Consider the following 25,835-nt stretch of genomic DNA (forward strand, 5'->3'; position numbering starts at 1 on the left):
ACTGTACTCCGTGCTGCGGCTGGGTACCACCTTCCAGGGCATGACTCCCTCCCTTTCTGGGCAAAGTTGCTGCCTTTCTGCAGTCCCTACTCTCAACAGCCCCACGATCACTGGTCCTTGGAGATTTCAGCAGCTGGGTAGAGGCCCCACTGACCCCGAGGCGGCCCACTTCCACTCACCGCTCAACTCTACTGACATCCAGCTTGACCGTGGACCTCAACGATCACGTCCCGCACCGCTCCATTTTCACGCCCCCATTGACATTTTCTCAGTGGGATCCCTGTCAAATTGCCAATCTCCAAAACCAGCCTCTCCCCTGGCCCCAAGATCTCTGGTCTCTGGACCCAATCCACCTGGCCCAAGCTCTTGGGCCTCTCCCAGACTCACTAAAAAACCTCCCCTCCTTAGCCGAAAGGGCTCCACACTACCCTCTCTCCCACAGCCTCTCTCATGGGGTCCCAGCCTCCATCCCGGGTCCACCTCCCTGTCAGGCTTCTTCTGCACCTGCGCTTGTTGGCAGACACCCAGAAACCAGGCTGACCCCCGACCCCAAACCCTCTCATCGGCTCCAGGCAGTTCATGTCACAGTGAGGACCCGAACGGCGGGGACCCAAGGGCACCAGTGGCGTGGAGCAAAGCATGATCTCCAGAGCCAATTCCCTCCCCTATGGCCTTGGTTCTGAGGCAGCGGGACTGAAGCTCGTCCACCGTTGCCAGTGGGGGACCTGATTCCGGGCACCAGACGCATGTGTCCCGAAGAGCCTCGAATGAGCAACTACCACCTGGAGGCCCCGAGGGACAGGCTCTCAAAAGACTAGGGCTCGTTGGGCTCATCGACTGACCTGATCTCATCCGTGGCTCCTTTCTAATCTGCTAGCCACCCAAGCCTTCTACACATAGTGGATGCCCTGCCTCACCTCCATCTAGAGAGGCAGATGCCTGAGGCTTTCCTCTATCTGTACAGAGATGGACACTTTGTAAGGGGGAAAAACCAAATCAGAATGGAAAAACCACTGAAGGGTGCGGCGGAATGCCAACACCAGTCTTCTAGACTGTGAGCCCGTTGTTGGGTAGGGACTGTCTTTATATGTTGCCAACTTGTTCTTCCCAAGCGCTTAGTACAGTGCTCTGCACACAATAAGCACTCAATAAATACGAATGAATGAACACCAACTGCCTGGGGCCTGAGGCACAAGAAGAGAGATTTTTACCTAGCAGCTTCTGTAGTGCAGGGGGGGTGGGAGTCACCAACAGCTGATTAGATGAATGCCGTTGCACTTTAGGAGGTAGTTGGTAATATGGACTATGAGGTGACTTGTATGCATCTGTGAAAACAAAAACAATATACATCAGTTTTACACAGTTCTCATCAAATTCTAGAGCCCGGCATCTAAACCCTCCAGGGTAAAAAGTTGCCCTGTTTGTTTCATTTTAAAGATTTACTGGGAGTGACAGTTCAACTGCCCAAAGTCACCATCTCCCTCAGAAGTATTTTCCAGCTTAAGTGAATGACGGTTGGTTCTCTACGCCTCAATTTCCTCATCTGAAAAACAGGAATTCAATACCTGTTCTCCCTCCCCACTCAACTGGGAGCACCGTAAGCTCCTTCTTTAGACTGTAAGCCTGTTGTGGGCAGGGAATGTGTCTGCTATACTGTTGAGCTGTACTCTCCCAAGTGCTTGGTACAGTGCTCTGCACACAATAAATATCACTGATTGATAGGGATTTCATCTCCCCTGGTTATCTTGTATCTACCCCAGCGCTTTGTACAGTGCTCAGCACACAGACACAGCTAATATGATTATTATTATGATTATTACTTCTGGGGGCCTGACAACCAAAATTCCATCTTCTTGAAACGGCCCCAATGGAGTTCAGGGCAGGGGGAAAACAAATACGAGGAAAGGGGCAATATATCATCTGGCCCGGGGCTCAATGTGGCAAACAGCCTCAAATCACCAACGATGCATTGCAAAGGTGGCAGAGAAATTCATTCAATCGTATTTATTGAGTGCTTACTGTGTGCAGAGCACTGTACTAAGAAATGAGATCTGGAAGCCACTATGGACACAAGAACTGGGTTGAGCTTTCACAGAGACGTGAGACAAAATAGAAAACGGCACACTCAGGGAGGGGTGGATTGTTGGTCAGCGTTTTGCGCGGTATCAGCCGGCCCCCCCACCCCAACCCATCACAGTTGGGATCTTGCCTTTGGCGGTAACACTCTCAGGTCAGATAGAAAGGACTGTACAAGCCCCACCACAATAATAGCCAACATCTTCCCCTGCTTGTGTATAACAAAAATCAACCCTACTTGACTACGTGAAATTTGTTTGGGGGAAAACGTGTGCGGGGGTGGGAGGAAGGAAAGGAAACGGTGAGACAGTGCCCTAAAATGACCAAGTCCAAGAAAACAAGGGTTCCCACAAAACCTTAAAAATACTGGGCTTTTAGTTGACATTTATGGCTACTTATAGTTTCTGGACCCAAAAAACCCATCCGTTCCTCCCTGCCCCGGAGACGTTTTGCTCCTCAGTTGGTTCAGACCCACGCAATTCCTTTCAAGAGGATGGAATCCAAGAACCCAAAGTGTCCTGTGGGAATAATGATAATAATAATAATAATGATGGTATTTTATTTTATTTTGTTAATATGTTTTGTTTTGTTGTCTGTCTCCCCCTTCTAGACTGTGAGCCCATTGTTGGGTAGGGACCGCCTCTATATGTTGCCAACTTGTACTTCCCAAGCGCTTAGTACAGTGCTCTGCACACAGTAAGCGCTCAATAAATACGACTGAATGAATGAATGGTATTTGTTAAGCGCTTACTATGTTCCAAGCACTGTTCTAAGCACTGGGGTAGATACGAGATAATCAGGTTGTCCCACGTGGGGCTCAAAGTCTTAGTCCCTATTTTACAGATGAGGTAACCGAGGCACAGATAAGTGAAATGACTTGCCCAAAGTCACGCAGCTGACAAGTGGCAGAGCCGGGATTAAAACCCTCAACCTCTGACTTCCAAGTCTGGGCTCTTTCCACTAAGCCACGCTGCTTCTCTTGCATCTCCCCTGCAACCCAGCCTCAGGTCCAAGGACTTACCCTGAGGAGAGGATGATGCTGTCTGGGACACAGTTTGAGCATGTAGGAGCTCCAGTGCAGTTTGGTTCTTCTTGGGCTTGCGCTCAGTGTTTGCAGTGTTCATTTTCTTGGGGCGCCCACGCTTTCTGCCCGCCATCTTCCTTCCTTTCTTGCTTAACTTTTTCTTGCGTGCTTTGGAGGGAGATGGCTTTTTCATAGTTGCTGCCCCAGTTTTATCTTCTTCAGCACCAGAATCCTAGAGAGATTGAGGAGACAGAAGAGAGTGGGGGAAAGACATAGCACGTTGACTAGTTAGATGGGAACAAAGGGGACAAGTGAAACAAAACACTGCCATGCAGGTCACTGAAATGACCTGCACCGTTTTCATTTAAGAATTTTGAATGTTTTTCTCTCCAGGCCAGGCCCCCTTCCCTCGCCCACCGCCCCCACCACCACCTACTACCGCCTCAACAGTGGTCCCTGAGTGCCTGCTGGGTGTCAACAGTTATACTAAGTGCTCGGAAACACATTCAGGACCCAATCCCTGCACTCGGTGGGCTTCATGCTACAACTCTCTCCCTCCTGGGACATCTTGGGGCCTTCCCATCTAGCCTGGATCTGGGCAAGTAACTCTCTTCTACCTTGGCAGGGTCGGGGGGGGGGGGGGGCGGGCAGGGAGAGTCAATCATCCATAAGTATTAGCCAGAGCCAAGAAAACATCTGCAATTCACCAGACAGGAGGCGATCTGGCTTGTTGGTGCTTTTAGTGGCCCAGTTGTTTTATTTGTTTTTTTAAAAATAGAAAAGCTTTAACTGGAATGATTCTAAAGCCCCAGGAACTACTCCAAAGACAAAGCACAATTCATTTACCATGTGACAATCCAAGAGGACAGCTACCTTGTTTTCTTGGACCTTTGTTGGAGTTGTCGTATTACTCTTGTTTTCTCTTTGCTGTCGGCGTCTAGCTGCCTCTTGTTCCTCCTAGAGACAAGTTTTAAAGTTGTGGTCCAAATATTCCCTTAAACTTCCAGGACAAGAGAGGCTGCAGGACAGAGTCCGACCCAGATTCACGCTGGCGTGCTGTGGCCAGGGAACCGTACTTCCAAACACCCTGAGCCCATGGTCCTTAGGTCTTTACCATCGGGATGAGAAATGAAAATCAGCCCTGGCCCCGATGCCTATGGCCTAAGAGAGATCAGGGCAGATCCTGAAGCCTAGGCAGCACAGGCCCAAAGGAGAAGCTGTCTCCTCAGCCCCTCTCCACTCCATTTTGGGTTCATCTTTGTGCAATCTATATTTGTCGGGATACGGGCTGGATTTGGGTTTGGGTTCATTTTGGGCTAGTGGTCTGGGGAGCAGGAGCTGGCGGGGAAGGGGGGAGTTAGCAACTGGAAACGGGAACCGATCAGAACCCCATTCCTTTCCCAGCAGCAACTCTGTCTCGATGCACAAGCTCACCGGTGACAATACGACCACATTCTGCACGCCCTCATAATCCCTGTGGCCCCCGGGCTCTCTACCTTACGAGACAGTAGCTGGGGGACATGAGTGGAGTGAGGGGGGCGGGAGGGGGATGCTCAGCCTTGGTTTGGAGAGGGAGAGAGGTGGAAGCTGAAAATGTCAGGCCTCAGGGCTTGCTGATGAATGGTTGGTGGCTGATCCTCCAGAAGGTAGAGGCACCTTTTTGATGGCTTCTATTGCCAAGCGCCTCTCCCCCATCCTGAATGGAAGAAGCTTCAGGTGGCTCCTCCTTGCAAGGCCAAGCAAGGAAGACTGAGGCGCATTCCCACCTGAAGAGTGGTTACCCCCTCCACCACAATCCCTCCCATCAGGGAAGGTGGATCTATGGAAGGAAAGACAATTACACCTGGGGAAAAGTACACTTTATTTTAGTCCAGCCCATCTGATGTTGTAATGCATGTTTGAAAGTCAGTGGCCTCAACCCCAACAGATTGGGGCTTGGTGGGGGTGGAGGGGAGGGCGCAGGAGGGCGAGGCTTTATGTGCCGCTCCTCTGCCGAGCCCCCTCGGGCCAGAAACAGGCCAAACCGGGTCCCAGAGAGTCTGAGGTAGATGTCTGGTGGCAGGGTAGCGAGCCCACAAGAGCACACTTCATTCTGCTACCTGAGGTTTGGCTTCTCTGAACACCACAGCTCCAGAGAGCTCGGCACAGGGTTTATGTTTGTAAAATAACAAATCAATTCCGTAGACTACCAGGTGTTTCGGGACCATGCCAAATCCAACCAGCTACGATTGCGGCAGGACTCCCGCAGTCAAAGAGAACAACCCAGTGGTGTCATCTCAAAGGCTTTCCTTCCACCAGGAATTCTCTGACCTGCCCCGTAATGACTGCCTACCCGGCAGCCCCACACTCGCTGGCGGCCAGGAGCCGCAGAGCTGCCTTGATCCAAAACGAGCATCGAATCGGCGGGCCAGGACACAAGGGTCCTTTCTGCAGTCCGCCGGACAGATGACTGTGGTGGAGCCAGGTCAAGTGCTTAGTACAGTGCCCCGTACACAGTAAGCACTCAATAAATACCATTAATTGACTGACTGATTCGTTAAGGTGACCTTTCAGAGATTTAGGCGGAAGGGCCCTTTGGATGAACACAGCTGGCTCAGGTTGATCCCGCCATATGGAACACAGGGAGGGCCTTGGGGCTCACCAAAAGACACTCACAGTGTCCGTTTGCCCATCCGGGGGGGACCGAAAGCTCAGGTCCAGCAGCCACCCGCCCCACACATGCTCTCACTGACTCTGAGGCGCAGACAGTTTCAGGACGGAAACGCGGAGAATGCCCATCCCTCCGCCATGTGCTCAGGAGTCCCAAGGCTTGCCTAATGACTTGTCCCCTGACTGGACCACTCCAAATGCCCAAAGCAATCCAAAAATGGCAAGAACCCACATTACTGAAAGCACAGGTAATGAGAAATCCCAACTTACCCTGAGCTTTGGATTTTTGAGACTAGAAAAATAGTTTTCAAGCTGAAAAGGAAAAAGCACAACAGATTGGTTATTTTCAAGCAGGAGTTGGCCCACCCCACCCTGCTCCAATTCCCCCCCTACATTTTCCCGGGCCAAGAGGAGATTCAATTGTCTTTGGGGGCACAGGAGGGCCCAGACTGGGGTCAGTTCCTCGAGGAAAGTGGTCCCCTGCATGACACCCCAGTACTACCATGGGGCTTCGGGGGTGGGGTGAATGCCGGCAACCACAGCATTGATGTTCTCTCTGGGAATGAGCACTCTGGGCCAGAGTGAAGGGAAATATCAAGGAGAAATATTCCATGAGGTGACGGGCACCACCGCACTGCCGAAGTTCCCGTGGAGCTCCCACCTGGAACTGGACCTCCTCCCTAGCACCACCGAAGGAGAGAGAAATGGCCGGGGGTGGCGGGGAACCCCACATGCCTGGCCACATTCCTTGGGCCTGGAGCAGACCAAATCCACTTCAAACCCCCCAAAACCCCCAGAAACGTCTGAGCTGTGGGGCAGGGAGCGAGGAAGGGAGGGGAGAGGACAACCCACACGCCCAGGAAAAATGCTTGATCAGAGGCCATGGGCCAGGCACCCTTAGGGAGGAAAGGCCACACCCTGCCTGGGCTCCAAAAGATCGGGGCTCAAAGATGAAGACATCTGTTCAACCCAAAGGCAGAGGCTTACATATTGCTTCCTCGGAGTACGTTGATACTCACTATTGTTCGATCAATGGTATGCAAGTAGTAAGAGACTGGTTTCCCAGTCCATGAAACCGACCCTTTCAGTGGTGATAACTCCACAACTCTCATTATAGTGCCAATATCTAAACACAAACAGACATGCCGTTAGACTACCTTAAAAAAACTCAGTGGCCCCCAGTATCCACCAAAATGAGGACAAAAAAAGAAAAATATCTAGCCATAGCTCTGGAGAGATCGCCAGATATCTCGACTGAAAAATCGAGGCAGAGGAAGAGGTGCCGTCCTTTGTGTGTGAAGACGATGACGCTCTGGTGAGCACACGTGCGTACGCCTGCTTTGTCAGAGTGACTAACAGAAGCTGACGCACCACCGACACCTCCTGCCCTCGGCTGGCCCAGAAGGATCGATCCCAGTTGCGCTACTGGGTTCACCCCGTACGGGGCCGGTCTCGGTTTTCGAGCTGGCTTCCTGGCATCCTGATCTCTGTGAAGCCTTGGCTCAAGGAGGGGCAACCCCTCGCCTGGTCTGCCTGCTGTGCTGCGTCTCCCAGCAGCGTCCCACCAGTCCCCTGCTCTCCATCTTGGTGTTTGAGCTACATGAAGACACCAAAAAGCCCCGCAGTGTTTATGGTTGGGCAAGATGATTGGAATACAAAAAATGTGGTGAGAAGAAGGCACAGAGATTCTCTTGCGAAGAAGCAATGCTTGTAACTTTCTCTTTTCTGCGGAGCACATACATGGCTTTCCATAATGAGCTCTCAGGAATTTTTTTTAATTAAAAAAAAAAAGACCATTACAATCAGAAAACACCCCGGAGTGGGGAACTCTGAAGTTCTCTATTGGAGATCAGATTTTTTTTTTCCAAGCAAATCACTAACTATCTCTAAAGGCCTCTCCCTCAGAAATCTTTCAGACTGAAGATTCCAAAGAAAAAGGCAGGCTTCATTGATCAAGTTTTGGCCCCAGCTCAAAATCCACAGTTGCGTTTCAATTGGGGAATGGGGGGAAAAAGAAAATCTCACTTGTACACGCTTTTTCACAACACAATACATTGGAAAAGTTTCCTTAGCGTAAACCGTGGGGTGTTTTTTTTGTTTGTTTCAACAAATTCCCTCTCGTACACGTCAGATATTTGGAACTACATGCAGGCATATTTTAATAATAATGATGGCCCCTTACCACTCAAGTTCCTACTGTTTATTCTAAAGTTTAGAGGTGCAAAAGGTTTTGAGGATACGATTCTGCCACCTGAAACACAAAGATAGTTCATTACCATTTTTCAAAAACAACTTTCTGAAGAAAGGTGTCAGTTGAGACTACCAGGAGGGAGAATGAGGAGAATGAACGCTAGCGAGAGAACATGATTCCCAAATGATGTGGGCAAGACTTAAGGGGCTACTATCTTCTAAACTGCCCATTCCGGGTGGCTTTGATAAAAGCTGAAATGCTCCACGGAACCCTTTCCCACCGCGTAACACTAGGCAAGAGAAGCAGTGTGGCCCAGTGGTAAGAGCACTGGCCTGGGAATCCGAGGACTTGGGTTCTGCCACCTGCCTGCTATGCAATCTTGGGCAAGTCACTTCACTTCTCTGTGTCTCTGTAAAATGGAGATTAAATCCTAATCCCTCCTACTTAGACTGTGAGCCCAATGTGGCCAGGAATTTTATCTAACCTGATCATCCTGTATCTACTGCAGTGCTTAGTAAAATGCTGGCCATATAGCAAGCACTCAATACTATTATTATTATTATTTATAAGAACAACAACAACATTAAAAGGCCACAGCTACCCCCGAGACTTCTTGGAAGGCCAGGCACCCAAAGGTGCATACAGGGTACCGAGAGGAAGAGTCACTCTGTTTTGGACTCCAATGGCCCCAGAGGGCCTAGAGGAATGGGCAAAACAGCTCCGGCCCCAGGTCACAGAAGGCGAGTCTTTCCAACTCCGGGCCTGGCCGCTCACAAGGGGCCCGGGACTAATGATGTACAAGCGTGGACAATGCCGCATCCCAGGGCTACGAGACCGAAAAAATGTGCCTTTCCAGGTGCTCCCACTTTGCCTTCCCGCACTCTCCTCCTTCCCTCCCCCGTGGCCCCCCAAAAAACATCTTCTGCTGAAGCCAGACCATTTTCTCTTGCCACTTAAGTGCGCTTGATGGGGACACTCAGGTCTGTTATGGAACCAGAAAGCTATCTGGGGCTTGAGGGGCTATCAACTAGTGGGATTTACTGAGCGCTTCCTGGGTGCAGAGCACTGTACCACTGGGCAAGGCAGAATCTAACACTTTCTACTGGCATCGCTTGAACGTGAACAAGAAGACCGGAACTGAATTCAGGTCTCTGCAATTGGGTCGAGTGGACCTAATAATAACTATGGTACTTGTTAAGCGCTTACTGTGTGCCGAGCACTGTTCTAAGCGCTGGGGTAGAAACAAGTTAATCAGGTTAGACACAGTCCATGTCCCACATGGGGCTCACACTCTTATCCTCATTTTATAAAGTAACTGAGGCACAGAGAAGTAAAGTGACTTGCCCAAGGTCACACAGCAGAGCTGGGATTAGAACAAATTTGTTGATTTGTTGATTAGAACCTGATTAATGTTGCCAATTTGTAATAATAATAATATTTGTTAAGCGCTTACTATGTGCAAAGCACTGTTCTAAGCGCTGGGGAGGTTACAACTTGATCAGGTTGTCCCACGGGGGGCTCACAGTTTTAATGCCCATTTTACAGATGAGGTAAGACGCACAGAGAAGTTAAGTGACTTGCCCAAAGTCACACAGCTGACAGTTGGTAGAGCGGGATTTGAACCCATGACCTCGGACTCCAAAGCCCAGGCTCTTTCCACTGAGCCACGCTGATTTGTACTTCCCAAGCACTTAGTACAGTGCTCTGCACACAGTAAGTGCTCAATAAATACGACTGAATGAACCCAATTTCTTCTGACTCCCAAGCCTGTGCCCCAACCAAAACAGTTTAAATTGTCTGCACATTCTTACCGTTGCCAAATGAAAGACCAATGCCCTCCTGAAGAAATGAGGGCAGAAGGGATTTGGAGTTAAGAAACCCATCCCTCAAGTTTCCCAACTTTTCCCACTGAATCATGTCGCAAGCCCAGATCCAGCTCCCTTCAGGAATGAAACCATACTGGACCTCCTCCTCATCTCTCACCACGACCAGGGGGTAGTAGACTCCAAGGGGAGTGGAGTCTAGATCTCAAATGGAGGGCTTGGGGGGATAGTTTTCTTTCCTCTTTATTTTTTTCTTTTGGGGAGGGGGGAGAGGCGCTGGGGGAAGGATTTGTTCTGACGATTTTGACACCTGTCTACATGTTTTGTTTTGTTGTCTGTCTCCCCCTTCTAGACTGTGAGCCCGTTATTGGGTAGGGACCGTCTCTATATGTTGCCGACTTGTACTTCCCAAGTGCTTAGTACAGTGCTCGGCACACAGTAAGCGCTCAATAAATACGATTGAATGAATGAATGAATGAATGAGAGAAATGGGGGTGTCTGGTTGATTTCCAGTCAAAACGGTTAGTCAGGCTTTGGTAGGGATGGTACATTTCTTCAAAACTAACTTTCGTTCTCTCTGGGCCAGAGATATTTCATACCCCCTGACTTTTCTCTCACGCAATGAAGCACTGAAATTCCTTCATTCATTCATTCAATTGTATTTATTGAGCGCTTACTGTGTACAGAGCACTGCACTAAGCGCTTGGAAAGTACAATTCAGTAATACATGCCCCGGGGACCTTCATGAGGAAAAGGGACCACTCGGTTGACATTAATATGGCATTCATTCACCAGTGGGCAACGGAGGCGGCAGCACCACAGCGGCAGCCAACTGGCCAGTGCCATTTTACCCGACTACCAAAGAAGCAGAACATCTAGCAACTCCAACAAATGACGACAAAGCAAAAAATAAACAGCGGTGCGTTACCTTCCTTCATGTTTGCAAATCGTTCTTTCAGTTGGTGATCCACCTCAGGACCAAAGGCAAAATTATTCACAAAAATAACACTGCAAGACAATAGTCCAGTTATTGAAGGGCAAGACAAAGTTTCATCTTTAAAATATAAATTCAATTCACAAGTGAGTAGCTTACGGCCTTTCCTCGCCCATCTCTGATGACGAGTCAAGCACCCAAACAGTTGCCCAGTGTTCCATATACAGGGATTGTGAGGCTTTACACAAGCAGACTCTTTTGAATTTCATTTCCTAAGAGCGGTAGGAAGCTCTGAAAAGGAAGCAGTTGGAATTCCTAGCAATGCAGGCAGGACCAAAACAATGGTCTTGGGCAGCTGGAATCTCTCCTGTCTCATCCAAGATGACCAGGACCCTGCTTTCTGGACTTGATGATCCTCAGAGACACTATGTGAGGCGGCGTTGCCACCGCCTGGACTGAGCCCTGCTATTTCTCTCTGACAACACCCAGGGGAAGACCTAAAAATGCAGGGTCCCAATCTCCTGGGGCCAAAAGCGACTCCTGGGAAGTTGGGCCACTGAGGAACAGTTGGGGCCTGGAGAAGCAAGGCTCCTCCCAAAGTGCCTAAACCACCGGGAGTAACATCGGACCCCAGGAGAACCCAGCCCAGAGATTGGGAAAAGTTAACCCAAATCAGCCCGCAACCCCTTACTGAAAAGGAACCAAAAACCAAGCAAACAAACAGACAAATAAAGAATGAAATCACCGCCACCATGCCTGGGGCGCCTGAGCTCTGGGCAGCCTGGCATCTTGAACTCCGTCGCCCAGGCAATCGCCGGACATTCCGCGGGCTACCGCGGAATGAGCTTTGCCTGGCTGGGAGTTTGGGGAAAAGAAATCTGCCCGGCCCATTTCCAGAAATCTGGAAAGTGACCGTGGGGGCAACGGTCTTCAACCAAGTCCATTTCGGACCGTCTCGTTCCTTCGCCTCTGGGGTCTCCATACGAAGACACCTGGCGCAAGGTCCGCCTTGAAATCGCAGAACAGAAACCCAAACGATACCTTGATGCATATTCTCAGGGAAAATTTGAGGGGGTGGGTCCCTGCTTTGCCAGGGGCTGCCAGCAAAGGGCTCCACCCTCACTAGCCCTACTCGGGCAGACATTCTCCACCCCTCACCCCTCCCCTCCCGGCTGAACAATTCGAACAGTGGCATGAATCAATCCTCATTGGAAAAATACCAATAAAGTCCCATCGCCTCCTCCTCAAACAACTCTTCCCCTCCCTCCCACCCCAGCCCCCACCTCCGCTTTCCCCACTCCCATCCCCCCGCAACCTCCCCCTTCTCCCCCCCCCCCCTCCGCCCCCGCCACTTCCCAGCCCAGTGAGTTACTTTGGAAGGATTTTATTAAGCGCTGACTGCGGGCCCAGCACCGGGCTCAGCACTGCAGTAGGCAGAGGATAATCAGATCAGACACAGTCCCTGTCCCACACGGGGCTCCCTGTCTAGTTTACAGCAAATTTCTACGACTGGACATTAACCTTTCAAAAAGATGCAGTGTTGCTTTTTCGAGGCTGGGAAGGTGACGAAGCCAGAGGCAGAGAACAGCTGATTCAGAGAGGGCAATCTTCCTCTGCAAAAGGGCCTCATTGGCAGCTTCTAAAAACTCAGAGCAAAGAACCTCCTCAGTCTCATCTCCGTGTTGGGCAGGGAGGACCTCCGGCAGGGGAGCTATATCTGGCAGAGTGAGGAGCGGGGCACAGAGTAAGGACATAGCATTGACTCTTTCAGCGGAAATTTGCTTTTGGACATTCAGTCCATTAAGATGGGCCCCTCTGAGTTCAGCCACTAAGGCTGTATTATCATGCCACCTGGGGGACGTGGAGCCAAGGGCTAGGACAGCGGCACCGGTGCCGCCAAGCCTAAATAGAGATGAGGAAAGTAAATGGCACAATCAGCTGTGGAGCCAGCTGTGGAATATGCCAACCAGTCCGGCCTGATGCTTCCCATTGCCAGTTCTCTCCAGGTTTCCCTCCATGATTGATGTGTTTCTATTAACATCTGTCTCCCCCTCTAGCCTGTGAGCTCGTTGTGGGCAGGGAATGTGTCTACCGACTGTTAAGAGTGTACTTTCCCCAAGCGCTTATAGTACAGTGCTCTGCACACAGTAAGCACTCAATAAATACCACTGATTGATTGACCCAACCCTGCTTATCCCAATTCTTCTCCCGGAGGACACCAAACAATCGAGCTGTTTGATGGCTGGACAAAAAGCATTCCACCACAAACCCAGTCAGTTCTCCCAAAACGCATGTGGTGGGTGGGTGATTTGGAGGGAATGCTGCTAGGGAAATCGGGGAACCTCCATCACCCGACTGAGGACACCCATCCGGGTGCAGCACGCTGCACCGTCGGAAGGAAGGACCGCGGGCGGGAGAGGCACATGGGCCTCGCCTGGGTTTTCCTTAACGTGGGGTTCGTCCAGGCATGTAACCTCTGCGTTCTCGGAAAGCTGATGGGCCAGGAGGTCCCAGGAGGCGTATAAACCCTCTTGTTTGCTACGGATCTCTCTCCGGGGACCATATTGTGTCCCTGCAAGCATTCATTCAGCGCCAAGGCAATGGAAAGAAATAAACCCTCTGATCATGGTTTCATCGCATTCCCTCAAGGTTCTGGTCCTGAGCCCCCAGAGAAATTGGGAGCAAGGAACAGGTACAAAAGAAAGAAACCTGGGTGTCCTGAGAAACTTCTCGTTCACCGAGGGTTACTATGAAAATTGCTAACCTGTCCGAGGGCTCACTGAACAACAGGGCTACCATTTGGCCTCTTATGAGAATGAAGCAAGGTTCACCAATCCAACCAGCTGACCCCTGGGGAACTGAATGGGCCAGCTGTTCGAGCATCACGGACATGCCTGGTTATCACACTGACTGGTATCAGAGGTAGATCAGCTAAACCCACCCATGAAGAGCGGAGGCAAATGCTCACTTAAGGCAGTATTGGCTGGTCTCCAATCAGAGGCATTGATGACTTGGAGAAAGTCCCAGGTAAGAAAAAGAACTCAAAACCTGGAAAACGGATGGTGAGGGGTAACATCACTCTAGAGCAGGCAGCAGCATTTGGTTTGGCTTCAGCCTTGCCATTCTGCATAGGGGCTTGGGGGAAGGTGGCGAGACAGGCCAATCTGGGGCAACAGCTTCTCGGAGAGACTCAAAAGATGCAAATTTCTGGGGGCCTCCCCCAACACCCCCACCCTCCAGGTTTCCACAAAATTCCTGTCGTCCCCTACATGACGTTCCCCGCCATCCCAAGAGCGGCGGACGGGACAGAGCAGAGGGCCGTGGTGGCACCGAGAAGGAGCAAACAGGAGGCACGGAAAGCAGCAGGACGGAAACCAGGAGCTGGAGCAACCCTTGGGACCGATGCCAAAAGCAAGGATGCCAGGTTAAATGGCGTGGCATGCCAACTTATGGCACACAAGCCAAGGGTCGTGATGGCTGGCTGGTGGAGGGAGAGAAGAACTTCACGTCTACAGGAGGCTGGAAGGCTTCAACTGGAACCTCCTAACCCCAGGTTGCTGGGGAGCGCCGGCCCTTCGATGGCCTGGACCAGGCCTCGCTCCAACGAGTCCGGCAAGAGTAGACTCTCACTTTGGTGAGGAACGTGCGCTCGCCATTGGTCCTTCCTCTTGGAGGACAGAGCTGTCCTTCGCGACACCGGAAGGAGAGGCTGATGACAATGAAGCGCGCCCACGGCTGCCTGCTTCGGCGCCAACAGGCTGACGTGGGGCGCACGGTCCCGGCGGCACCAGGGCACACCACCACCCATGGGCCGTCCGCCGTTGGTCCATCTCGTTTGCCGCTGGTGGGCCCCGTGGCAGGTTCTGCCTTCCACGTTGGCCGCCCTGCCTCGGGAATCCTCATGCGGCGTCTCCTTGCCAAGAGCTTCATGACTGTGGGAGCCTGTGCTGGTTGATCCGCGACAACTGGCTCCCAGTTGGTAGCTGCGACGCAGCCCTGTCGAGGCTTTCATTTACTGCATCCTTAAATCGCTTTCTCTGCCCTCCTTGCCTCTGGTGGCCCATTTTCAGCATCCCGCAGCAGCCACTTGGCTAGCCTGCTGATGTCCCTTCCCCTCACACGGGCCCCAATCGGCAGGCTTGTGTTGCTATGGGCCGAGCTTGCACCCCAGGAGACCAACTTGGTTCCAGGTTTTTGTCAGCCGTGCTCTGGCCTTTCCCTCGGATGCTGAGCGTAAGCCTGTGAGGGGATCTGCTCAGGGAACCTGACGACGCGGTGCTTGGGTGGGAAGTCCCAGTCTCCCAGCTGCAGAGAAGCTCTGAAGAACTTCTGGGGGACCCGGAACCTGGCAGCATGCTGCTGTGCCACTCTCTGTCTCACAGAAGGAAGCTCTGGCCTTCTTCCTGGTCGCTCACTGCATCGGCGGCCGGCGTGCTGCCTAGGTAACATAATCCCGGGACCATGGCGAGATAGCTTTTAGGCAGAGCGTAAGGCTTTCCGGGTGCAGGCCGATACAGCACCCCGGTTTCCATCAGACTCATTGTCGGCCCCTTACACCCAGATGAATCATTTGCCTGACTCTTCAGGAGTGTGACTCAAGGGCACAAACTCATCAGCTTAGGACAACTGTTGAACGACTGCCTCTAAAAGCCTGGGCCGTGCTTGAAGTCTGTGGAGGAAGAAGAGCTTCCTGGAGGGGCGGCAGCGTATTCAAACACCTGCCTCTGGGTCTCCTGTTACATCCTCCCGGCCTGGCTGCGCCAAGCAAGTTCGATGGGCCCGGGCCCACCAGGCCTCCCTGTTTAACTCTACTGGATCAGAAAAGGCACCCTTAGCTCTGACCCAGCTGGCCGTGAGTCGTGAAGTAGTCTGATGGCCTGGATGAACTTGCCGGGGTAGCCAAACTGATGACCTAATTTCTAGAGTCCCGATGCTTCGGTGAGGTCCAGGAAAACCACACGTAGTAGTATCGGTGCTGTTCCCTGTACTTCTCCTGCGGCTGACCCACAGCCAAGATCACGTCCGTTAGGCCACGCCGTGGTGTGAGGCTACGCTGCGATCGCAGGAGCGGTTGGTCCACAATCTTCTTCAGGAGTCCTCTGGCTAGGATCTTGCCAGTGATGGAAAGTCATGAGATGCCTCCATGACTGCAACAATCTGATCTTTTGCCTTTCTCCATAAAGAAGGGGATGCTGTTGGCATCTCAGAGATCCTGTGATACTTCCTCAGAGGTCCACATGTTGAGGAGGAGCTTGGGTAGGTGATCAATCACGGTGCCCCGTCCTCGTGGAGAGATCTCGGCAGGTTGCCGTCGGGTCCCGGGGCTGTGCCGTTTTTCCCCGGCTCCCAGGGCTGCGATGACGGCCTCGGGAGTTGGGCCAAGGGCCAGGTCTCGGCCCGTCGGAAGGATTCCTGGGCTTGGAAGGGCCTTGTCTCCCACAGCCATAGGCGTGGGGGAGGGGGGCGTGAAATGGCGCGGGCGTCCGTCCCTCGGGGACTCCTCTCGTTGTCCGTGATGGGGCTGGAGCCGCTTCTCCTCCTCCTGGGGTCCCGCGGCGGCAGGTCCCAGGCCGTGGGATGCGTCGGGGGCTGCGTGGAGGTGCAGCTCCCAGTTGGGAGGCAGTCTGCAGGGTCCTGGGCCTCTCCTACTCTGGCACCCGCCGCCCCCTGTGCCCGCCCTTAACTTGAGTCGCTTATCGCAACACGAGCATCCGTGGGCCGTGCTGCTGTCCGAGTCCCAGGGGCCCCCGAGGGGCTATGGGTGCAATAATTGCTTCGCTGCAAGTAGACTTTTCATCTCTGAGTCATTTGCATCGAACCAATCTTGGAGATTTTGCAGGGCCACAGCCAATGTCTCGACTGCTGTCTGGGAGATGGACTCATGGAGAAATGCCCATTGGCTCTTATTACCAGGGGCTGGGAGGCGGGGGCGGTGGGGCGCGTCTTCCGTTCCAACAGGAATGCTGTGATATGGCTGCACAGCTCATGGCAGATGTCTTCATTCTCCAGAAGCCAAATACTTAGCTTCCTAGGCATCTTGGAGGCCGTTTGTCGATGCCATATTTCTAGCTCCCTCCTTTCAGGAGGGAGCTAGAAAAAATGGGATTGAATTGAAGTCCAAGAAATTTGGGAGAGCCATGAGGAGGAATTTTCTGACTGTGTGTGTGTAAACCCTGAAACACTGGAACGATGGAGATCATAGCTCTCGATCCCTGCAGGTGTTTAAGAAGACAACAGACAACCGTCGGCTCAGGGATTCCACACCATGTCTGGTACCTCCTGCATGGCTCTCCCATCTCCCAAGATGTTGCTCTGGGGTCTGCTCTCTCCACACAGTGCCCCTGCCACCAAAACCTTTGGCCAAACTAAATTGTTGCCCTGTCCACAAAATAGTGTGTTTAAAAAAAAAAAAAAAAAAGAGCCAGGCAAGTGGGTCCTCAAAAGTCCCCAGCAGGCTACAAGTTGAGAAGGGAATGCAAGGAATGCTCATGAATAAATCTTCACTGCCTACAACTGAAGAGACACAAACCCATGTATGTTCATGTTTATGCTTCTGCATAAGCAGCGTTTAAGTGGCTAAAATACTGAGACAATGTTTTCAGGGCTAATCCCTTGGAAAGGCACAATGCTGACCTTAAGCCACATGCTCTGATATACAGTTACTCGAGTCACAAATCGATAACTCTACCTTGTATTTGCTATTCGTTCTCGCCACTCTTCCGAAAGGAAGTCACCTCTTTCCAGCTAAAAGAAACAAAACATCAAAAGCGTTGAAAAGTCATCCCACGCCTTTGGTGGTCTAAGTAGCAAAAACCCAGCAAACAAGTTCAAATGAAGACGGGTACGGTTCATACATATGTAAACTGATAGTGGAAGTTGGCAAAGGGAGATCACACACTAACAAAAGAAAAAACCTGAACCTGATAACCAAGGCAGTGTGGGTGACCTGACCTGCACTCTAACAACCACTTGGAATCAAGTTGTCCCACTAAGTCCTGCGGCTAACACAGACCGCAATCATAAACAGAAACAGTCAGCCCACTGGAGTGCCCAACTGAACTGCAGCTCCTTTTCATTCATTCATTCATTCAATCGTATTTATTGAGCGCTTACTATGTGCAGAGCACTGTACTAAGTGCTTGGGAAGTACAAGTTGGCAACATATAGAGACGGTCCCTACCCAACAGTGGGCTCACAGTCTAGAAGGGGGAGATAGAGAACAGAACAAAACATATTAACAAAATAAAATAAATAGAATAAATATGTACAAATAAAATAGAGTAATAAATACGTACAAACATATACACAAGTGCTATGGGGAGGGGAAGGAGGTAAGGCGGGGGGACGGAGAGGGGGAGGAGGGGGAGAGGAAGGAAGGGGCTCAGTCTTGGAAGGCCTCCTGGAGGAGGTGAGCTCTCAGTAGGACCTTGAAGGGAGGAAGAGAGCTAGCTTGGAGGATGTGCGGAGGGAGGGCATTCCAGGCCCGGGGGATGACGTGGGCTGGGGGTCGATGGCGGGACAGGCGAGAACGAGGCACGGTGAGGAGATTAGCGACAGAGGAGCAGAGGGTGTGGGCTGGGCTGTAGAAGGAGAGAAGGGAGGTGAGCTAGGAGGGGGCGAGGTGATGGAGAGCCTTGAAGCCAAGGGTGAGGAGTTTCTGCCTCCACTTCTTAAGCTCAACGACCCCATAAAAAGATAGGGCTCTACAACTGGCATGTGAGAAAATAGGACTTTTTTTCTTTTTTGGTGGTAAGAGGAAGAGGCACCCAGCCAGCTGAACCCCAATGAAATTCTTCTCAATCAAGAAATTTACTGTTAGGTAAAAGCTTGCCAACCAAAATGACATTCTGGGCCTGGCAGCTCCTCAATGACCTGAGACTCTGACTTGACTGCCCTATGAACTCTTTTCCTAGTCTTCAAAATAATGAGGAGCAGCATGGCTTAATGGAAAGAGCACAGGCTTGGGTGTCAGGTGGTGGGTTCTAATCCCGACTCTGCCACTTGTCAGTTGTGTGACCTTGGGCAAGACACAACTTCTCTGTGCCTCAGTTACCCCCTCTGTAAAATGGGGATGAAGACTGTGAGCCCCACGTGGACAATCCGATTACCTTCTACCTATCTCAGTGCTTAGAACAGTGCTTGGCACATAGAAAGCGTTTAATAAATACCAAGATTATTATTATTATTTGTTCAGCACTTAACTGAGCACTGGGATCGATACCAGACAATGAGGTTGGACCCAGACCCTGTCCCACGTGAGGCTCACAGTCTAAGGGGGAGTGAGAACAGGGACTGAAATCCCCTTTTTTCAGATGGCAAATTTGAGGCCCACAGAACTGAGGCCCTTTCTTTCCAAACTCCTAGGACGAGTCGTTTACACTCGCTGCCTCGAATTCCTCAACTCCAACTCTCTCCTACACCCCCTCAAATCTGGCTTCCATTCCCTACACTCCACCGAAACTGCCCTCTCAAAGGTCACCAATGACCTCCTTCTTATCAAATCCACTGGCTCCTACTCTAGCCTAATCCTCCTCGACCTCACAGCTGCCTTTGACACTGAGGACCACCCCCTTCTCCTCAACACACTATCCAACCTTGGCTTCACGGACTCCATCCTCTCCTGGTTCTCCTCTTATCTCTCTGGCCGCACATGCTCAGTCTCCTTCGCGGGCTCCTCCTCCCCCTCCCATCCCTTTACTGTAGGGGTTCCTCAAGGGTCAGTTCTTGGTCCCCTTCTGTTCTCCATCTATACTCACTCCCTTGGTGAACTCTTTCGCTCCCACGGCTTCAACTATCATCTCTACACAGATGACACCCAAATCTACATCTCCTCCCCTGTTCTCCCTCCCTCCCTCCAAGCTCGTATCTCCTCCTGCCTTCTGGACATCTCCACCTGGATGTCCGTCCGCCACCTAACACTCAACATGTCCAAGACTGAGCTCTTCTCTTCCCTCCCAAACCCTGTCCTCTCCCTGACTTTCCTGTCACGTGGACGGCACTACCATCTTTCCCGTCTCACAAGCCGGCAACCTTGGTGTCACCCCAGACTCTGCTCTCTCATTCACCCCACACATCCAATCTGTCACCAAAACCTGCCGGTCTCACCTCCACAACATTGCCAAGATCCGTCCTTTCCTCTCCATCCAAACCGCTACCTTGTTGGTTCAATCTCTCATCCTATCGCAATTGGATTACTGCATCAGCCTCCTTTCTGATCTCCCATCCTCCTGTCTCTCCCCATTTCAGTCTATACTTCACTCTGCTGCCCGGATTATCTTTCTACAGAAATGCTCTGAGCATGTCACTCCCCTCCTCAAAAATCTCCAGTGGTTGCCTATCAACCTTCATATGAAGCAAAAACACCTCACTATTGGATTCAAAGCTCTCCATTACCTTGCCACCTCCTACCTGGAGAAGCAGCATGGCTCAGTGGAAAGAGCACGGGCTTTGGAGTCAGAGGTCAAGGGTTCAAATCCCGGCTCCACCAATTGTCAGCTGTGTGACTTTGGGCAAGTCACTTAACATCTCTGTGCCTCACTTCCCTCATCTGTAAAATGGGGATGAAGACTGTGAGCCCGCCATGGGACAACCTGATCACTTTGTAACCTCCCCAGCGCTTAGAACAGTGCTTTGCACATAGTAAGCACTTAATAAATGCCATCATTATTATTATTACCTCACCTCCCTTCTCTCTTTCTACAGCCCAGCCCACACACTCCTCTCTTCTGCCGCTAACCTCCTCACTGTGCCTCTTTCTCATCTGTTCTGCCGTCGATCCCTAGCCCATGTCCTACCCCTGGCCTGGAATGCCCTCCCTCCACACAACTGCCAAACTAGCTCTATTCCTCCCTTCAAAGCCCTACTGAGATCTCACCTTCTCCAGGAGGCTTTCCCAGACTGAGCGTCCCCTTATAATAATAATATTGATGGCATTTGTTAAGCGCTTACTATGTGTGAAGCACTGTTCTAAGCACTTGGGGGGGATACAAGGTGATCAGGTTGTCCCATGTGGGGCTCACAGTCTTAATCCCCATTTTACAGATGAGGTAACTTAGGCTCAGAGAAGTTAAGTGACTTGCCCAAGGTCACACAGCTGATAAGTGGCTGAGCCGGGACTAGAACCCATGACCTCTGATTCCCAAGCCTGGGCTCTTTCCACCGAGCTACGCTGCTTCCCTTATCCTCTGCTCCTCCTCCCCTCCCCACTGCCCCCATTCCCTCCCTCTGCCCTGCCCCCCTTCCCCTCCCCACAGCACTTGTGTATATTTGTACATATTTATTACTCTATTAATGATGTGCATATATCTATAATTCTATTAATCTATTTTGATGGCATTGACACCGGTCTACTTGTTTTGTTTTGTTGTCTGTCTCCCCCTTCTACACTGTGAGCCCCTTGTTGGGTAGGGACTGTCTCTATGTGTTGCCAAATTGTACTTTCCGAGCACTTAGTCCAGTGCTCTGCACGCAGTAAGTGCTCAATAAATATGAATGAATGAAAAGTGAAGCGACTTGCCCAAGGTCACCCAACAGGTAAACGGCAGAGCTGGGATTACAGCTCAGGTTCTCTGACTCTCGGGCCCAGAGACTTTCCACTAGGCCATGCTGCTACCCTGCAATGTGCTCTAAAGAAATTCCCCTATGTGTGTTGTCCTGATTCTACACATCCCTGTTCAAATTGTATTTCTAAAAACAGCACCAGGCACTCTTTTGTCACAAATTATTTTTCCAGGCTGGCCAACATTCTGACATCCTCCAATCAATCAATCAATCGCTGGTATTTACTGAGAATACACTACAACAGAGTTGGTAGACATGTTTCCTGCCCACAAGGAGCTCCCCGTCTGGAGGGGGAGACAGGCATTAATAGAAATACATATATTAAGGCTATGTATATAAGTGTCGAGGGGCCGAGGGTGGGGTGAACGTCAAGGGCCTTAAAAGTACAGATGCAGGTGCATAGGTGATGCAGAAGGGAGAGGGAGTAGGGGAAATGAGGACGTAGTAGGGGAAGGGGGTCTTGGAGGAGATAGGATTTCAATAAGGCTTTGAAGGGGGCGAGAGTCTGTTGTATTGTGCTCTCCCAAGCACTTAGTACAGTGCTTTGGACACAGTAAGCACTAAATAAATACCATTGACCGACTGACTGAGTAGCCCTGTGTCAGACAGGAAGAGGGGAGGGAGTTCCGGGTCAAAGGGAGGACGGGGCAAAGGGTCCATGGTGAAATAAATGAGAGCGAGGTTCATTAAGCAGGTAGACATTAGAGGAGCAAAGTGCGCGGGCTGGGTTGTAGTAGGAAAGCAGTCAGGTAAGGTAAGGTGTGGCGGGGGAGCTGATCGACTGCTTTAAAGCCGATGGTACGGACTTTCTCTTTGATGTGGAGGTAGATGGGCAGCCATTGGAAGGTTCTCGAGGAGTGGGGAGATAATGAGTGAAAAATTATCTGGACAGCAGAGTGCCTTATGGACTGGAGTGGAGAGAGACAAGGAGGTGGGGAGGTCGGTAATGAGGCTGATGCAGTAGCTGAGGCAGGCCGTAAGTACTTGATCAGCAGAGTAGCAGTTCGGATGGAGAGGAAAGGGTGGATTTTAGCCATGTGGTGAAGGTAGAACTGACAGGATTTGGTGGCAGATTGAACGTGTGGGTTGAATGAGAGAGATGAGTCGAGGATAACGACAAGGTTCTGGACTTGTGAGTCAGGGAGGACGGTGGTGTTGTCCACAGTGAGGGACAGATCAGGGTTTGGGTGGGAAGAGGAGGAATTCTGTTTTGAGCATGTTTAGTGTGAGGTGTCAGCAGGACACCCACGCAGAGATGTCCTGAAGGCAGAAGGAAACGCGAGACTGCAGAGACTGCAGGGCTGGAGATGCAGATTTGGGAATCATCTGCACAGAGATGATAGTTGAAGCCGTGGGAGTGAATGAGGTCTCCAAGGGAGTGGGTGTAGATGGAGAATAGAAGGGGATCCAGAACTGAGTCTTGAGGGACACCCACAGTTAGGGGTGGGAGGCGGAGGAGGAGTTCATGAAAGAGACGGAAAATGAGCAGCTGGAGATACAGGAGGGGAACCAGGAGAGGAGAGTGTCAGTGAAGCCAAGGTTGGCTACTGTTTCCAGGAGAAGGGCAGCTGAGAGATCTAGACAAGTCAAATGAAAACACCACCAAGTAGGCAACAGTAGAACTGGTCAAATGAAAAATAACTTGAGTACACCCTTATTTCTTCCTCGTTGAGAAGGTTTTCAGTAAACAGGTGTCCCTATACCTCGGGCATATACTCAATTTCCATGGTCTGGTAAATATTTGGGCAGGAGGGTGGTGACATAATTCCATGGGGACCCATGTTCACTGAGAAGAGACACAGTGCAGCCTGATGGGTGTATATATATATATATATATACACCCATGTATATATGTATATATGTTTGTACATATTTATTACTCTATTTATTTATTTATTTTGCTTGTACATATCTATTCTACTTATTTTATTTTGTTAATATGTTTGGTTTTGTTCTCTGTCTCCCCCTTTTAGACTGTGAGCCCACTGTTGGGTAGGGACTGTCTCTATATGTTGCCAACTTGTACTTCCCAAGCGCTTAGTGCAGTGCTCTGCACACAGTAAGCGCTCAATAAATACGATTGATGATGATGATGATGATTTGAATCCCAGTTCCACCATTTGCCTGCTATGGGACCTTGGGCAAGTCACTTCACCTCTCTGGGCTTCAGGTTCCTCACCTGCCAAATAGGGATAATGACAACTGTTCTCTCACCCACTTAGACTGCAAGTCCCATGTGGGACAGGAACTGTACCCGACTGGATTATCTTGAATCTACTCCAGTGCTTGGCCTCGTGATAAATGCCTAACAAATATACCTCCACTATTGTTATTATTATTGATAAGTGTTTAACAAACACCACAATTATTATCACTGTTATTATCAATCATCACCACCACCCTCATTCCTGCATAGCACTGTTTATTTCTGATATTTCATTAATTCTACTGCATATTTTGCAAAATGGTGCTGGGGAAGGGTTTGGAAAGCGCTATGGGCCCTTGTTCTCTGGAGTAATGGTGGGGGCGGGGGGAGGCGCGCGGGAGGGGAGGGAGAGGGAAATCGCTGCACCAATGACGGATGGAGAAGATAATGGAAGGGAGCTTATCGTTGTCCGTGGCCCGATGGCTGAGCCAAGGACCTCAGGCTGCCGCGGGGAACCAAGAGGAAGCGAAACTGATTGTGGAAAACGAACCTACTGCATCTGCAGAGAAGCAGCGTGGCTCAGTAGAAAGAGCCCAGGCTTGGGAGTCAGAGGTCATGGGTTCTAATCCCGGCTCTGCCACTTGTCAGCTGTGTGACTTTGGGCAAATCACTTAACTTCTCTGTGCCTCAGTTACCTCATCTGTAAAATAGGGCTCGAGACTGTGAGCCCCACGTGGGACAATCTGATTACCTTGTATCCCCCCCCCCACAGTGCTTAAAACAGTGCTTTACACATAGTAAGCGCTTAACAAATACTATTATTATTATTATTATTATTATTATTATCTGCCACAGCAGCCAATTCCTATCTGGAGAAGGAACCAAGGTGCATGCATGGGAGGTCACTGGCAGTCCTGCTCCTCTCCTCCAGAGGTAAGTCACCACCCCTACAGGTATCCAAAATCCGCTAATAATCGGGGTTTGGAGGCAGAGAGGGAGGAGAGCAGGGGGTTGAGTGCAGGGGAATTACGCCTGCAGCAGTGGCTGAGCCTGGAGCGATCGACGCTGTCTCCCTGCTCCACACAATGAACCAGCAATTGTGCCCAAGTACGGGACACTTTAGGCAAGACTGAACGTATGCGTTTGTGTGTGTGGGCGCACATGCATTCCACCGGATGACCCCGCGCAACAGACGATGCTACCTAGGGCCCAGCGGCTTCTCCGACTACCTCTCTCGAAGGCTCCACGAGTCCAGAGCACCGTCGGGCGGGCTCCCTGGCAACCCCAGGGGAAACCGGTCCATGAGCTGCCGCGGGCAGGGCAACCGACAGGACTACAGGCCCTGCCCGGTCAACCCAATCTCCAAGTTGAATGCCAAAAGTTCCGAGAGGCTGGACCAGTCCAAATCCCCATCATTCCTACTATGTTTCCAGACACGTGGGCAGGGTTTGCCCCATTGGCAGCTTCTTGCCAGATCAATCAATCGTATTTATTGAGCGCTTACTGTGTGCAGAGCACTGTACTAAGCGCTTGGGAAGTACAAGTTGGCAACATATAGAGACAGTCCCTACCCAACAGTGGGCTCACAGTCTAAAACTAAGATGCCAGATCATCTTTACCATGCCCCAGGCAAGCCACGGTCAACAAGGGCCAGAAATGAACAGCAGCTAAATATTGCACTCAGGCCCAAGATTTACTGTGTGGACAGCTCAAGGGTGGGAAAGGCAGGAAAACTGCATAGGCTCTCTCCCTACACATTCAGGTCTCATGCCCAATTCTATACATACACAGTTGTCCTTCGCATTCAGAAGACCCATGTAATTAAGGGGGTGTTTGGGGCCGAAAAAGCCAATATGGACTCCAGGGTCCCGGCCACTTTGGGCACCCAAAAAGGTTGGCCTTTGTTGGGTTGCAGGGCCTAATGTTGGCAGTGTCTGCTCCAGTGCTTGGCTCACTGTATGTGTCTAACATTATTTTTAGCCCCACCCACACTGATCACATACCAAAAAAGCTCATTCTAGCCCTTGCCCTCGGACAACATTTCTGGCGCCCAATAACAGTCAATTATGCCTAGAAAAATCCACATGGCTATTTTTAGGTTCTTGTTCATTTCAGAAATAAACAGAGGCAAGAATCCAAGCCTCCAAAATAGGGAGTCTTGTCAAAGTCACAGGGAATTTGGAGGGCTCTTCAAATACCACAGCACATCTCATTTCCTACTGAAATGGGGGGGCAGGGGGAGTGGTGGTTCCAAACATTTCCAGGAGAAACACCACAATTTGCCGGCTTCTTCATGGAATCAAGCTCATCATAAGCCCTGTGAAACAAATCCAAGAGCGCTGGAGGGCCAGTGGAGGCAACTGCTTTACAGTTTGTAAGCCAATATTATGAAATTCAGTGTGTTGATGGTAAAACTGAAATTTTCAGCTTAA

General features: G+C 50.8%; 1 protein-coding gene across 2 annotated transcripts in view; it reads right to left on the bottom strand.

Moving 5' to 3' along the window:
• DOT1L (DOT1 like histone lysine methyltransferase) overlaps window positions 1-25,835 on the bottom strand; it is a 108,648-nt gene that overhangs the window by 25,800 nt on the left and 57,013 nt on the right. For both annotated transcript variants that reach the window (XM_038772092.1, XM_038772091.1), the window contains exons 8-15: window positions 17,386-17,441; window positions 10,692-10,771; window positions 7,932-8,000; window positions 6,769-6,875; window positions 6,020-6,061; window positions 3,947-4,057; window positions 3,098-3,332; window positions 1,212-1,325 (exon numbers count right to left, since the gene is read on the bottom strand). In XM_038772092.1, coding sequence (XP_038628020.1) covers window positions 1,212-1,325; window positions 3,098-3,332; window positions 3,947-4,057; window positions 6,020-6,061; window positions 6,769-6,875; window positions 7,932-8,000; window positions 10,692-10,771; window positions 17,386-17,441 — 814 coding nt within the window. The remainder of the gene's footprint in view (window positions 1-1,211; window positions 1,326-3,097; window positions 3,333-3,946; window positions 4,058-6,019; window positions 6,062-6,768; window positions 6,876-7,931; window positions 8,001-10,691; window positions 10,772-17,385; window positions 17,442-25,835) is intronic.

The sequence above is a fragment of the Tachyglossus aculeatus genome, chromosome X1, assembly GCF_015852505.1.
Source record: "Tachyglossus aculeatus isolate mTacAcu1 chromosome X1, mTacAcu1.pri, whole genome shotgun sequence".
Classification (NCBI taxonomy): domain Eukaryota; kingdom Metazoa; phylum Chordata; class Mammalia; order Monotremata; family Tachyglossidae; genus Tachyglossus; species Tachyglossus aculeatus.